The sequence below is a fragment of the Pseudorca crassidens genome, chromosome 21 (genome assembly GCF_039906515.1).
Source record: "Pseudorca crassidens isolate mPseCra1 chromosome 21, mPseCra1.hap1, whole genome shotgun sequence".
In the NCBI taxonomy this organism is placed as follows: Eukaryota; Metazoa; Chordata; class Mammalia; order Artiodactyla; family Delphinidae; genus Pseudorca; species Pseudorca crassidens.
In genome coordinates this window covers 26,612,882-26,628,048 of record NC_090316.1, presented here as the reverse complement: position 1 = coordinate 26,628,048, position 15,167 = coordinate 26,612,882, and the positions used below count along the sequence as shown (strand labels likewise).

At 52.5% G+C, this 15,167-nt stretch overlaps 2 protein-coding genes across 5 annotated transcripts in view; one reads left to right on the top strand and one right to left on the bottom strand.

Moving 5' to 3' along the window:
* Positions 1–3,363, bottom strand: part of DLGAP2 (DLG associated protein 2) — a 715,150-nt gene extending 711,787 nt beyond the window's left edge. For both annotated transcript variants that reach the window (XM_067722012.1, XM_067722010.1), the window contains exon 1: positions 3,080–3,363. Coding sequence is in view for 1 of the 2 variants with exons in the window: in XM_067722010.1 (XP_067578111.1) it covers positions 3,080–3,097 (18 nt within the window). In the remaining variant the exon portion in view is untranslated. The remainder of the gene's footprint in view (positions 1–3,079) is intronic.
* Positions 3,364–10,182: 6,819 nt separating this feature from the next.
* The window catches only part of ERICH1 (glutamate rich 1), a 68,926-nt gene continuing 63,941 nt past the window's right edge, over positions 10,183–15,167 (top strand). For all 3 annotated transcript variants that reach the window (XR_010939604.1, XM_067722024.1, XM_067722023.1), the window contains exon 1: positions 10,183–10,322. Coding sequence is in view for 2 of the 3 variants with exons in the window: in XM_067722024.1 (XP_067578125.1) it covers positions 10,301–10,322 (22 nt within the window). In the remaining variant the exon portion in view is untranslated. The remainder of the gene's footprint in view (positions 10,323–15,167) is intronic.

The window sequence follows — 15,167 nt, the reverse complement described above, 5'->3', positions numbered from 1 at the left end:
AAAAACAACTTGTATGTACAGCTGTGGTTGATCAGAAGGATTTTTAACTGCAGAGAATGCTTTGCCCGCTAACTTCCTGTTGGGTGGCCCATAATTCTTTTATAACCAACATGCTGCCAATGTTTTAAATATGACTCCCATCTGGCCAAAATGATGAATCATAGTTATTTTTATTGTATCCAGTGAATGACCATGGCATATCCATTCCAAGGGTCAATAAATAATACATTTAATTAATTTCCCTTTAAAATCTATGATCAAAGTGTATATTACTCAACTCCTTGAGTGACTGAGAAATCATGAAGTTTTTCCTCAAATATAAAAGAATTACAGCATTTCTTCAGTTTCATCATGTAGGCACACGATGGAAGACACTCTGCTAAAAACACAGATAACAAATCCTCTAACAAGCTTTAAAATGTTAGAATTTAGTTTCAGAATTGGTTGGATTCTGGGTATCCGAAATCTAACGTGATTTAAATTGTGCAAAGTGCTTTTTCACTTTTAGTATTTAATGTGAAATTTCCACCAATTTCAAAAATGAAGTAGACAAAAATAGGAGAAGCAACAGACTGCCATAGGAGGACACATTTATGTCACTGGGGAGAAATCATGCAAAGCAATCTGAATTCTATAGAAATAAGATATATTGTTATTAATTCGCCTACAACACAAGAAACCTAAGGCACAAACACATTGGTGAATAAGCACACGTTTACTTCTATCTCCAGCCACTTTGGATAGTTATACTGTAAGTGGAAGGAAAGGGAATAAATGATTACCAACATGGAAAGTCAAATAGGACAGAATGCATATAGAAAACATCTTTGTGGTGAGAAAACTTAAATTCCTTCAACACTTTGGATTATTTATGTAGAATTCATTTTGCGCTTTAACCTAAAATGTAATCTGCAGATATGACATGATAGATCGCTAGGGTAAGTCATCCAATGCTTATCGATTTCTTAACCAAGAACAGAGGAAATTAGGGACAGGAGGGCACGAGGGGGCAGGAGGGGCTCGCAGACACAAAGCAGGCCTCCCTTGATGGGGGATCACAGAGGAGAAACCCCCCCATTGATGGAACTCCTGACCTGGGACGGGACTCGAGAGTGCTGGTGGGAAGGGGCTGCGAGCTTCAGGACAGGACTATTTCTTTTTACTGTTTTCATTCACTGGGTCCATACCTCTCCCAGCCCAGATGTGCCTGAGCAGAGAGTGTTCCCCACAGCCTGCTGGTCCTGCTTCCAGATGTGGGGTATAAAATATTCTAATTTGTTCCCTTCCAAGCAATGAGAAAGTCACACCATCTAAAAGGAAGTGGTACACACACTCTACAATTACTATCAGAGCTAAATCTGTGAGTCACCCAGCCACCTGCACAAGACAATTTGGCTACTGGAAAATCCTGATTAATGACATTTTTTTTTAAACACCAGAGTAACAGCTTGACCTGCCAAGAATTACCATTTTTTTCATAATTTCACCATTTTTTGCCTTGGTTACCTATTACCTTTTGCGGAGAGTGTAAAGGAAGTAAAATGAAAATGGTGTTGTAACGCACATTAACCTCAAATCCAAATGTTGTTCCTTCCAAGGTGTCGGGGGAGGGGAGATGGCTCTGTGGTGTCGGCTTTGAAACAGAGAAAGAGTCCTTTTGGACGAGGCTGTGGGCTCTCTCAGGCCATGCTGAGATGCCAGGGGGGTTTCTAATAACTAATACAATCGATTCTCATCTGCAAGCAGGAGTCCTCCTTAAGTCATAGATCACCAGGCCCGCGAGTTCCAATCAGACACACTGTCCAAGAGGACACACGAGCTGGTTACCGTGAGCAAAGCCCCAAGACCCCCGGCGCTGAGGCCCCTGGGGAAAGTCCTAGGCTGAAGTCCTCCTCAGATGGCAGAATAAGCAGGTGCGCTTTACATTTCCGGCTCCAAAACCACCCACAGCCCGTGCTGGCAGAATTAATCACAGGAAGGACTCGCTGCCGATCGCTTTATTTTTGATCGATCCGAGCCAGCCGCGCCGGCAAGTCCCGAATTCCGAATCCGGAGCCCGGCCGAGTCGCCATTCACCGGGGAAGCGACACCCAGGCGGCCGGACCACGTTCCGGCGAAGCGCGGACGCCGGAGAAGCAGCTCCCGAGTTTCCGACGCAGGTCGCCCCCCGGAGCTGGTTCTTGCCGCTCTCCGCCGGCGAACCCGCGGGCCCCCACCCCACCCCCGACTCTTCGCCCAGCCCCCGCCGGGTCCCGTCCACTCTGCTCCGCGTCTCTCGGCGCCGCACGCGGGAGCCGGGGGCCGGGCGCCGGGCACCCAGCTGGCCCGCCAGGCGGCCCCCGTGCCTGCCGCTCCCGCCCCTCGCCGCCCAGGCTGTAATAATGACAGCCTCCTTATTTCTCCTGCTACCGTTAGCGAGCGAGCCCAGAACGGCAACAGCCGCTGCCGGGGGAGGCTTGGTTACAGAATCCTGCGCCGGGTAGCGGCTCGCTTAGCAACCGCCCCGAAAAAGCCCCCGCGCTCCGCTCCCACTCGTAGAGCCGGAGGCCGCCCTCCCGACGCGCTCCTCCAGCCACCCCCGGGCGCCGCGCCCCGGCGCCAGTGACCCCTCCCGCCACCCGGCCGCGCGCCCCCTGCGCCCCCCGCGCGGAGCCCGGGCTCCCGGCGCCTTCCACGCGTTCCCAGGGGCGGTCGGCGTCCTGCGCCGGGCGGGGGGAGGGGGCGCAGTTTGCTTCCTGCCGCCCCCATCCCCTCGCGGTGCCCAGCCGGAGCCCGGCGCGCAGCCCCTCGCCGGCCGGCGCTTCCTCCCGGGTCTCCGCGGGTCCCCCAGCTTGCCGGGCCGAGCGGAGAATGTCACCCCTCCGCGACGCCCCGCTCTGCGCCCGCTCCCGCGCGCCCTGCAGCTCAGGGTGAGGGGACCCAGTACACAGGCTGCCCCGGGGTCCCCGCCCCTCACCCAGCCGCCCTCGCGGGGCCCCAGCGGTCCGTCCCGCCGGGCAGCCTTCTCCCCCCGCAACCCCCGACGGTTCTCGCGCCCCTAGCCCAGTCCCCGCGCGGCTCCGGTCCCGGTGGCTCGCACCTTCCTCAGCGTAGACATCCTCGGGTGCTCCAGTTCAGCAGGTGAGGGGCGACATGGCCCGTCCGCCCGTCAGTTCGCCAGCCCGCGCGTCCCCTCCACTGCCGCCGCTCCAACCCGCTGGAGCCCAGCGCACGGTCGGTCCTCACGGCCGGCGCCTGCGCACTGGGCGCCCGGGGAGGCACCGGCGCACGGGGGGGCGGCCGGCGCGCGGCAGCATCTGGAGAGGGGCCGGGCCCGCGCCTGGGGGAGCGCCAGGCCTCTGCGCCGCGACCCCGGCCCGCGCTTGTGGCCCGGCCGCCTGGCGCGCCTCGCGCGCACGGCCCGGGGAGCGCGCGCACCGCCCGCCCAGCCAACTGTTGCGCGGGGAGCGGCGGTTCACGCGGGGACGGCGGGGGACAGGAGGCGCCCGAGTGGCTCCCGGGGCCAGCGGCCTCACCGCTGCACGCGGAGCAGGTGCTCCCGGCGCTGGAAAGTCAGCCCGCGCGTCCGACACGCACCCCGACACCTGGCACAGCGCGGCCCGCTAGGGAGCGGTAGGGGAGACACGCGGGCGCATCGTGCGAGGGATTCGTGGACGCGGTAAAGTCTCGCCATACCCGGGACGCTCACGCGGCACAGAGGACGCGGAGAGATGTGTATCCTACATGTTGGCAAGGGTATCGATGGGCTGCCCCTCCTGCTACCTAAACCGAGCCTCCACCTTTCCATGCGCGCTCCTCCCCGTAGAGAAACATGCCGCCGTGTCTTCGCAGGGAAGAAGGGTCACCACGGGGTCCCTAGGCCCAGGAACAGCGTCTCTCTGTCGGTAAACCTGGGGCGATGGGGTCTGGACGCCTTCGCGCGTCCGCTCCCCGAGCGCAAAGACCACAGCAGCCGGGGGATAAGGAAGGAGAATCGGTTCAGTCGAAATTCTGTTCACGACCTGCAGCGAACTGGAACAATTTAGCGACTTTGGCCATGTTTTGATAGACTGGGATTAAATTCATGGGAATGCGCTTCCAGGGTGGGACTGCCAGGGGGAGGGAAAGTTACCATGGCCTAGCGTGAAGCCGCCGCACCGGTAACCAGAGACCAACTGGCTTCGTTCCCGCTTATCCCTGTGTTTTACCTGACCTTGGGCCAGTCCCAGAGCCCCGGTTTTTAATACATCTGCAAAACGGAGCTTTCCACGTCTCTAACTGGGCTGTTGTGAAGTTTAAATGAGATTAAAGACATGAAAGCTTCTAGAATAAGAGAAAACACCAAGATGAAAGTTTATAGGAAAGTGGGCAGGGATTAGAATAGGAAAAGAGAATCAGGTGACCAAAAATATTTGGGATGAGACTAACCAATCTTTTCCAGAAATTCTAAGATCTTTAAATAAGAGCACTGTCTCCATAATATTTCTTTATATAATTGATCACTCACATTAATCAGTTGCAGCTTATCTTCATAACAGAGTTCCAAATGCTGAGGGAGTGGATACAAGATGAAGTAAAGAAACCTGCCCACAATCACATTTCTCCTTAGTGTTTATCTTCCAACTTGTCTTCTCTGTCAAAACCAATGAATTGTGTGTTCCAAACCTCAACCACAAATCTAAGTTCTAGATCAATTTTTCAATTTTAAAATGTACTTTCCCTTTACTTCCCTCCTCTCCATATTTGTCCTCATCCTTCCATCTTTCTTAAATTAATTATTTAATTTTTATTTTATATTGGAGTATAGTTGATTTACAATGTTGTGTTAGTTTCAGGTGTACAGCAAAGTGATTTAGTTACACATATACATATATCTATTCTTTTTCATATAGGTTATTACAGAGTATTGAGTAGAGTTCCCTGTCTATACAGTAGGTCCTTGTTGATTTCATCCTATAAAAATTCATTTATTTATTCATTCACGCAAGAGCAACAACAAAAATAAGAAAAATGTACTGAGTGCCCATCAGGTCTGTCAAAATGTGAGCAAAACAGATAAGCCGTCTCTGGCCCCTGGAGCTTCCAGTCTAGAAAGAGAATCAGTTTTTTAAAATAGCACAGTAACATATAATTACAAATTATAATTACTTTTCTAAAGGAAAGTAGAGGGTGTTATTGAATGGTAGAAGGGCAACCACACAGCTCTGAGATGAGAGAAGAACCCTTTTTGGGAATCTTCATTAAGTCTTTGTCTTCCTCTGGTTCTCCCACAAGCAGGTCCTGAGACATGAATTTGGGTGCAGGTAGTTTATTTGGGAGGGTGAGGCAGGAAATGAGAAAGGAAGCAGGAAGAGTGAGACAAAGAGGGAGGGAATGTTATTAACATTGATGCATTATCAAGCTGGCCACCCCTGTGGAGAGTGGGATCTCAATCTGGCTGGGGATCCCCAAGGGCACCGTGTGGAGTGCACCTCAGAATTGCCTGCCTTCAGTAGAAAGGCTGGACATTTCTCCATCTGCTCTCCATCTGCCAATGACTGCGTGTTGCTCCCCCCACCCCAGGTTCCTCTGGCTGAGTAAGTCCCACAGCTTCAGAGAAAGCCGTGAGGCTGAACTGAAGGGCTTAAGGTGCCCGCAGGTGAGTGCAAGGGTCTCTACAGCAGAACCAGCATGAAATCAGAAGGCCACTTCTACCAGAGCCCTGGAGAAGGAATGGGATTCAGGCAAGAGTGGGGCAGGGAAAGGATTTCAGGTAGAAGGAAGAGCAGGCCTGAAGACCCAGGGGAATAAACAGTCAGAGAACCAGAACACAGTGAGCGCGAGAGAGAATAGCATGAATGCATCCGGAGAGCACGTGAGGGGTGTTCAAAGGACATTTTAAGGACTCTGAGTTGAATCTTACATACAGTGAAATTTTTTTTTTTTTTTTTTTTTTTTTTTTTTTGCGGTACGCGGGCCTTTCACTGTTGTGGCGTCTCCCGTTGCGGAGCACAGGCTCCGGACGCGCAGGCTCAGCGGCCATGGCTCACGGGCACAGCCGCTCCGCGGCATGTGGGATCTTCCCGGGCCAGGGCGCGAACCCGTGTCCCCTGCATCGGCAGGCGGACTCTCAACCACTGCACCACCAGGGAAGCCCTATACAGTGAAATTTGACATAGGATTTTTAGCAGGGAAATAAGATGTTCTGCATAGACAATCATGTCATTTGTGGACAAAGACAATTGTATTTCTCCCTTCCCAATTTATATACCTTTTATTTCCTTTTCATGTCTTACTGCATTAGCTGGGACTTCCAGTACAATGTTGAAAAGTGGTGAGAGGGGCATCCTTGCCTTGTCCCTGACGGTGGCGGGGTGGCATCTAGTTTCTCACCATTAAGTGTGAATGTTAGCTATAGGTTTTCTGCAGATGTTCTTTATCAAGTTGAAGGAGTTCCCTTCTCTTCCTAGTTTGATGAGAGTTTTATCATGAATTTTGGATTTTATTGGATTTTGTCAAATGTTTTTTCTGCATCTATTGATATGATCATGTGATTTTTCTTCTTTAGCTTGTCAATATGGTGGATTACAGTCATTGATTTTTCAATGGCAACGAGATTTTTTAAAGGTCATTTTGGCTGCTCTGAGGAGAAGAGATAGAGTTGGGAATGGGAGTGAGGAAACAAGAACAGAATTGGGGAGATCAACTTAGAAATGCGTGGATAAACTGTAGTGAGAGATGATGAAGACATGAACGAGACAGTGGAAGTAAGAAATGATGCAGGTAGAATATACTTGCTGTGATTTCTTCGATGGGTCATGGGGGAAGAGAGGGAGGAGAGGATGCCAATGAATCCCAGGTCTCTGCAGCTGGGTAGATGGTGCTTCTGGGAGACCACTGAGTGGATACCGACAAGTGTGCACTGGATCCTGTGACATGAGGTCCTGTGACTTAAGCAGGAGCAGTTACAGCAGAGAAGGATGGAGACACATAAGGGCAACAGAGTCAACCGAAGATGACAAAGTGGAGACTGACTTTGTCGTCAACTCTTTCAAGAAGTTTGAGTGTAAAAGAGATGAAAGGAACAGGGCTGGAGGGAAAGAGATGGTTTCTGGGAAGATCTCGTTGTAAGGTTAGAAAGTCCAGAGCTGCTCGAACACTGCTGGGAAGCTGAAGTAGAGAACGAGGTCAAGTGTGAACTAGTCAAGGATACCATTCCGTGTGCACTCCCTCTCTCCTGCACCATCTATTGTTAAATAGACTTGATTGTTTAGAGCGGTTTTAGGAAAATTGAGGAGATTTAGAGCGGTTCACAGGAAGATTGAGGAGAAGGTGCAGAGATTTCCTATATGCCCTCTGACCCTACCCATGCACAGCCCCCGCCCGCCCCATTATCAACATCCAAACTAGATGGTCCGTGTATTACAACTAATGAACCTATGTTGACGTGTCACTATCACCCAGAGTCCATAGTTTACATTGGGTTCATTCTTGGGGTTGTATATTCTATGGGTTAGGATAAATGAATAATGACATGTTTCCACCATTATAACATCATACAGAGTAGTTTCACTGCCCTAAAATGCTTCATCCCTCCCATCCCAACCCCTGGCAACCACTGATCTTTTTACTGTCTCCATAGTTTTGCCTTTCCCAGAATGTCATAGAGTTGGAATTATATACAGTATGTAGACTTTTCAGATTGGCTTCTTTTGCTTAGTGATATGCATTTAAGTTTTCTCCATGTCTTTTCATGGCTTTTGGTAGCTCATTTCTTTCTAGCTTTATAATAGCCCATTGTCTGAAGGCACCACAGTTTTCTTATCCATTCACCTGCTGAAGGACATCTTGGGTGCTTCCAGGTTTTGGCAACTATAAAGCTGCTATAAATATCTGTGTGCAGGATATTGCATGCACGTAAGTTTCCATCTCATTTGGGCAAATACTGGGGAATGAGATTGATGGATCATAGGATAAGGCACCACCAAACTGTATTCCACAGTGGCTGTGCCCACCAGCAATGATGAGAGTTCTTGTTGCTCCACATCCTTGTCAGCACTTTATGTTGTCATATGCTTATTTTCCATCTGTCTATCTTTGGTGAGGTGTCTGTTAAGGTCTTTGACCCATTTTTTAATTGTGTCATTTGTGTTCCATTACTCATTTTCAGTCTCAACTTGATCAGATCCTTCAGCACATAAATTTGGTGTGTGTGGCATGTGTATTTTCTAAACAACCCTCTTTTGATTATATGTGTGTATGTGTGGTGTGTGTGTGTGTTCTGTCTTTAGGGACCCTACAGCTGCTACCCCATCTTGGGTCCAGTAGAGAGAGATCTGAACTCAATATCTTCCATTTCTCTCCTGCAATTCTCTCTACCGAATTCCCATCAAGCTTTTGCCTCTACCACTTCAACGAAATTACTGTAATCAAGGTCACTGAGAACCTGTGCTTGATGAATACAATTGTCTGTGATGGGTCCTCAACATCATTTCAGACCAGCGATGACATGACTTGGCTTCAGGACAGCTCACTGTCCTCCCGGCCCCCCTGCCCTTTCCCTCCTCATCTCCCCACCTTCTAGAAGTTAGAGCCCCTCAGAGCTGTCCTTGCACCACTTCTCTATCTACACTCCCTCTTAGAGCTTTAAATGCACCTACATGCAGACAAACCCAGCTGTATATCTCCATCCTCATCCTTTCTCCTGAATCCTAAAATCCTATTCAGCTGCCTAATTGATGCCCACATTTACACGTCTAAGGAGCACCTCAAACCTAACATGCCTGGCACTGCACACCACCCAACAATGACCGCCCCCTCTCCACCCCCCAGGGAGTTTTCTCATCTCCTTGGGACCACTCCAGCCTCCCAGTTTCCAAACCAAAACCTGGAGCTGTGCCACACTTCTCTCCTGCCAAAGCCACTCTTGGTCAATCAGAAAACCTCTTTTGCTCTGTCTTCACATATATCCAAATCCAACCACCTCTTCCCACAGCCTCATCCACCACTACCCTGGTGTTAGCCACCAGGGTCCTTCTCACAGGGATGGACTCGAGCTGGCCTCCTGCTTCCCCCACCAAATCTGATCTCAGCTCAGCGGCTCAAGCCACTCCTTCAAGATGGGCTTCAGATAATTTCACTCCTCTGCTCAAAACCAGCCGTATCCTCCACCTGACTGCCTGGGAAACGTAAGGCTGATCCTCGCGTCTTCGCAAACTTGCCCAGCACCACCTGCTTTCCTGTCTGTCGGTGGCTGTCACTGTCCCTGCTCGCTGTGCTCCTGTCGCACGGGCCCTGTGCTGCTCCAGGCCTGGACGGTCCCTTCTGCTTTGAGTGCTCTTTGCCTGGACATCACCAAGCCTTGCTCCCTCTGCCTCAAGCCTGGTTCAATTACCTTCCAGGAGGCCTTCCTGACCCCCCACCTCCCCACTCTGAAACCCCTTCCCGGCGGGAGGACAGTGACGTGCTCTCTGTCTCACGAGGACTTGTCTGTTTGTCAGCCCGTCAGGAGGTACCCCGGCTTCCATAGCAGGGCCCGGCACAGACAGGCTCTCAGGAAATAAGTTCTCCAAGAAACGGATTCAAGGAAGAAGGGTAAACAATAAACCAAGGTCCCAGAGAAGGTGAAATGGTTGGAGGGGAGCATAGGGAAGAAATCCACCTGCCGCAGCAGTCGCAACAGCGGGCAGAAGGGGTCAGTGCCACAGGGGTCAGGGGTCAGGGGGCGGCGGTCTTCCTGGTCAGTCCCCGGGCTCCCCTCTTCCCACTTTCCTCTCTGCTCTGAGTCCCAGCTTCTGCGGTACGATAGGACCCTGGCCCGATGGGCGCTCAGCAGACCCCTCCCACTGCTCGCATCCCTGTGCAGCGCTGGGACCCAGGGTGACACTGTGGGCGGTCACCCAGGAACACAATCCCGCCCCGCGCTGACCTCCTCCCAGCGACCGCCTAACCCCTGACTCCCCTCCTGCTGACCCACTAACCACCTCTCGCTGACCCACCCACCCGCTTCCAGTGACGGTCTTGTGATGACCCCCTAACCCCTGACCCCTCCCGCTGACCCCGCCCCATGACCCCTCCGCAGCCCAGGTCGGCTCACCCGGGTCACACCCTTTCCTCTGAGCATGCTCGGAGTACTAACGCCCACGGGCCATGCCCACAGCGCGCGTTAGAGCCAATCTGCAGCCGGTGTGGGGCTGATTGGCGTTCAGCGGCAGAGACCGCGGATCCTGATTGGGCAGGCCTGCTGTTGTGGACGGGCCTACAAGGACGGAGTCCGGAAGTGCAGTCGCGCTGCTCGGGCCTGGGCTGGGGTCGCAGGGGTCGCCGGGGCGGCGAGGCCGGCATGGCGGCGCTGCGGAGGCACGGTAGGCGGGGATCAGGGGTCTGTGGGGACCGGGAGCTTTGGGGGACGGAGACTCTAGGCCCTCGGGACTGTGGGGACCCGGGACTGTGAGGACTGTGGGAACCTGGGGCTGTGGGGACGGAGGCTGTGAGGACGGGGACTGTGAGGACCCGGGGCCGCGAGGACGGGGATTTTGAGGACCCAGGGCTGTGAGGACGGCGACTGTGAGGACCCGGGGCCGCGAGGACGGGGATTGTGAGGACCCGGGGCCGCGAGGACGGGGATTTTGAGGACCCGGGGCTGTGAGGACGGCGACTGTGAGGACCCGGGGCTGCGAGGACGGGGACTGTGAGGACCCGGGGCCGCGAGGACGGGGACTGTGAGGACCTGGGGCTGCGAGGAAGGGGGCTGTGAGGACCCGGGATTGTAAGGGGCTCCTCCCAAAGCCCAGATTCTGACTCTCAAACCATTTACTTGCAGGGATTCTGAGTTTCTGGGCACGTAACTAGTGTTATTAAGCTATGGTAGTATTTTTAGCCAACACCAAAGGCAGGATGGATACATTTAATTGGTTAACCTGGCACATGCCTTAGAATGAATGTCAGAGATACAGGGAACTCCAGACACCTCATGGAAAGCCTAGCAAAGTTCTCATTACCCTATAATCATTAATATTAAAATGAAAAAAGGGAAGATTCTATTTTTCCCAGTTTTATTCAGATATGATTGATATATAGCACTGTGTGGGTTTAAGGTGTGTATACAGCGCAGTGACTTGATGGGCTATGTACTGCAAAACCACCAGCCAATAAGTTAACATCCATCACCTCGTATAGTTACACAATTTCTTTTCCTTGTGATGAGAACTTTTAGGACCTACTGTCTCTCTCAGCAACTTTGAAATTCTCCATACAGCAGTGTTAACTATAGTGACCATGCTGTACAACTACATCCCAAGACTTACTTGTCTTATAACTGGAAGTCTGTACCTTTTGACCATCTTTACCCATTTCTCCCATCCCCCAATCACCTCTGGCAACCATCAGTCTGTTCTCTGTATCTGTGAGCTCCTTTTTTCGATTGTTTTTTTTTTTAGATTCCACAAATAAGTGAGATCTTACCGTATTTGTCTTTGTTTGACTTATTTCACTTAGCATAAAGCCCTCAAGATCATCCATGTTATTGGAAATGAAAACATTTCCTTCTTTTTGGCTGAGTAGTATTCGCATGTGCTTTATTCATCCATCCATCAGTGGACACTTGGGTTGTTTCCTTGTCTTGGCTATTGTGAATAATGCTGCAGTGAACATTGGGGTGCATGTATCTTTTTGAGTTAGTGTTTTTCTTCTCTTTGGATAAATACTCAGAAGTGGAATTGCTGGATTGTACGGTAGTTCTATTTTTAATTTTTTGAGGAAACTTCATACTGTTTTCCATAGTGGCTGCACCAATTTACATCCCACCAACAGTGCATAAGAGTTCCCTTTTCTCTGGGCTTCCCTGGTGGCGCAGTGGTTGAGAGTCCGCCTGCCGATGCAGGGGACGCGGGTTCGTGCCCCGGTCCGGGAAGATCCCACATGCCGTGGAGCGGCTGGGCCCGTGAGCCATGGCCGCTGAGCCTGCGCGTCCGGAGCCTGTGCTCCGCAGCGGGAGAGACCACAGCAGTGAGAGGCCCGCGTACTGCAAAAAAAAAAAAAAAAGAGTTCCCTTTTCTCCATATCCTCACCAACACTTGCTATTTCTTGTCTTTTTGATGATGGCCATTCTGACAGGTGTGAGGTTATGTCTCACTGTGTTTTGATTTGCGATTCCCTGATGGTTAGTGATCTTGAGCGTCTTTTTGTATAGCTGTTGGCCACCTGTATGTCTTCTTTGGACAAACGTCTGCTCAGCTCCTCTGCCCATGTTTTATTCAGATTGTTTGGGGTTTTGGCTGTTGAATTGTATGGGTTCTTGCTGTATTTCAGGTGTCAGCCCCTTACCAGATATACAGTGTACAAATATTCCTTCCCCTTCAGTAGGTTGCCTTTTCATTTTGTTGACAGTTTCATTTGCTTTGTAGAAGCTTTTTAGTTTCTTTTGTTTGTTTTTGCTGTTGTTGTCTTTGCTTTTGGTGTCAAATCCAAAAAAATCATTGCTGAGACCCATGTTGTCAAGGAGCTTTTCCCCTGTTTTCTTCTAGGAGTTTTATGGTTTTGAAGGTTTTAGATATGTTTCTCTTTTTATTTGGATTAGTTCGGGCCATGGTTATTTTTTTCCTCCTCTGTGTTTAAAACAGATGGTTGTGTTTTTGCCCTTTGAAAGGAAAAGCCCAGTGGCAACTCTGGTTAATAAGCATTTGCTTAAAATAGGAAGAAGAAATGAATTTCTCAGTAAGGCAGAATACAGAGAAGAGTAAATAGTGTTCCCAGTCTGTGGCTTCCTTTGTAGAAAAACACTTTGCCCGGCTTCCCCCGTTGCTCTGAGCCCCAGGCGTTAGGACTCACCTGGTCAGCCTTAAAGAACAGATCATCTCATAGTGACAAAATTCCTCAACAGTCAGATGTTAGCTCCAAAGCGGGCATTACAGTATTTTGATGGGTTCCCAAGCTACTTTTTATAACCCCCACCAGCGGTGGAGCCAGCAGGCTCTGCAGACTAACTGTGAGGTTCGCAGGGGTAGCCCTGACCGAGGCCTTCATGGGCCCCTGTGGCTGGTTGACCCCCTGCACCCTGACTGGGCCTCCTCTCCTGCCTGGGGCTCTGCCCTCATTCGCCAGCACCTGCTCTCCAGCCTTCCGGTAGTGCGGCCTGGCCAAGCCTGGCGGCAGCGCCCTACTCCCAACCCTCAGCTCGCTGCACCCAGAGGACTCGACTTTTCACCATCCATCCTCAAACAGGCCTCCTTCCTGTTGGGTCTCTGACAAAGTTACCGAGTAAAGTTGGGCTGTTGCAGAACATCGTGGTGAAAGGCTGGATTAGTAAGTCTTGAAAGCGTCCAAGCAGCCATTGTAAGTGAGAAACGCAATATCCATTCTCCGCATCTTCTTAACTAGGTCGCAGGAGCAGTCGTGCTGGGGTAAGAAACACTGAGGACCACTCGGTGGGGTTTTAGCCGGAAAAGCTTCTAAGCGCTTGTACCGGGTTGCGGTGTGAACCAGGGCCGCCTCTTGTCTTCCTGGTCTGCGGGGCTCGTGACGTGGACCCGATCCAGGCCGAGTGACGGTGGAGCAGATGCGACGGTGGAGCAGATGCCCCGCTGGCCGCGCTCGGGGCGCCGTGGGCCGGGGCGGCGGAGGCGGCTGCAGGGCTGCAGCGTATCTGGGCTTCAGAGGAAGAGGCCCGGCGGGGGGGGGACTGTGGGGCTGCTAAGCCCAGAGCTCTCCAGCCCGGGGTGCCTTGGGGGCCAGGGTGAGGGCAGCTGGGCGAAGTGCTTCTCTTCTCGGGAGCCCTACCGCGTGCCTTGGAAGAAAGCCCCTCAGCTGGAGCTCAGGGTGAGAAAGCATGAGTCCGGTGGGCTGGCGTGCTGCCTGGGGGGCGGTTCTGAGGCTTCCCTACAGGTCGGCGTCTGCTGGGTGATGGGGCCTCCTATGCAGTTTGTGGCAAAGCTTCTCGGGATGAAAGGAGGCTGTTGCCTTTGCAGCAAGGCTGCTGGAGGGAGAAGTAAATCTTTACTGTTCTCCCCTTGATGCCGGGGAAGCCTGTGGCCTGTACTGGAGGCCGTCCCTTGGGCATCCTTTGGGAGCTTCTGGGTTAACAGGCAGCGGTGGGTCCTGCACAGAGTGTGGTGGGGAGAGCGGGTGAGCGTCCAGCACAGGGTTACGGGTGAAGCCCGGTGGGGACTGTGGAATCAGGAGGGATCTCGGGACAGCCCGGCGAGGCGCTGCGGAGAGGGAGCTGCACTGAGGTTCTCTGGCCTGCTCACTGGAGGCTACTGCTGAGGGGTGTCCTCAGTCCAGCGTCCCCCCACCTCCCAACAGGCACCTCGCCCCTTTTCAGAAAGTCCGCCAGCTCTGCTTCTGTCCGTTGCAGCTTCTCCGCTTGGAGCATGTGGAGCCTTGTCCCCTGATGCACAGACCCCAGCGGAGCCTGGGGCGCTCGCCCTTCCGGGCCCACTCCACGCTGGCCGTGGACTCTCAGATGGGCGAACGTGAGGGCCATCCAGGGCCGGGGTCCGGGCTAGTAGGAGGACACTGCTGTCATCCCCTCCCTGCTACTCGCGTGTGTCTGTATGTAGCTGTATGTGTGTGCGTGTATGTGCATGTGTGTGTCTGTCTGCATGTATGTTCACGTGTGTGTGTGTGTCTCCCCCATTGCACCCTCAGACTTACACTGCCCGCAGCTTCCTTTGGAGTCTCAGACCCATGGGTACTGGCTGGGGTCCGTCTCAGTTGGGAAGACGCCACTTTCCTTTGTGTTGAGCCATGTGCCTCGGGCGCCCCAGCAGGTGGACGAGCAGTTGCTCACTGACCTGCAGGAAGAGCCCAACTCTCTTTATCCACAAAAGTGTCACTTCGGTGTTTTCTTCTGTGTTCAGTGTGATGCGGCAGATCCCTTCTCTTCTGGATTAAGAGCCCTTTTTCCTTTCAGCGATCTTCCAGGACTGAACGTGCGTGCCGCAGGGCCTGGAGAGGGTTAACGCAGAGATGGGCCGGGGCCGGAGCGGGGGTGGACACGGTGCGGGGAGGAACTCCGAGCTGGAGGGGAGGGGCCCAGGCCACGGCATGGGAAGTGGGGAATAACTCAGGGACCAGGGAGGGGGCTCAGCCAGGCGGGGACATGCCCTGCAGGGTCCCGTACCTTGGATGTGACTGGGGACCGGGGCTCAGCTACCTCCTGACCACTGCTAGTGGTGAGCCTCACACTGCCCTGGGACGCGGGTGGGGTC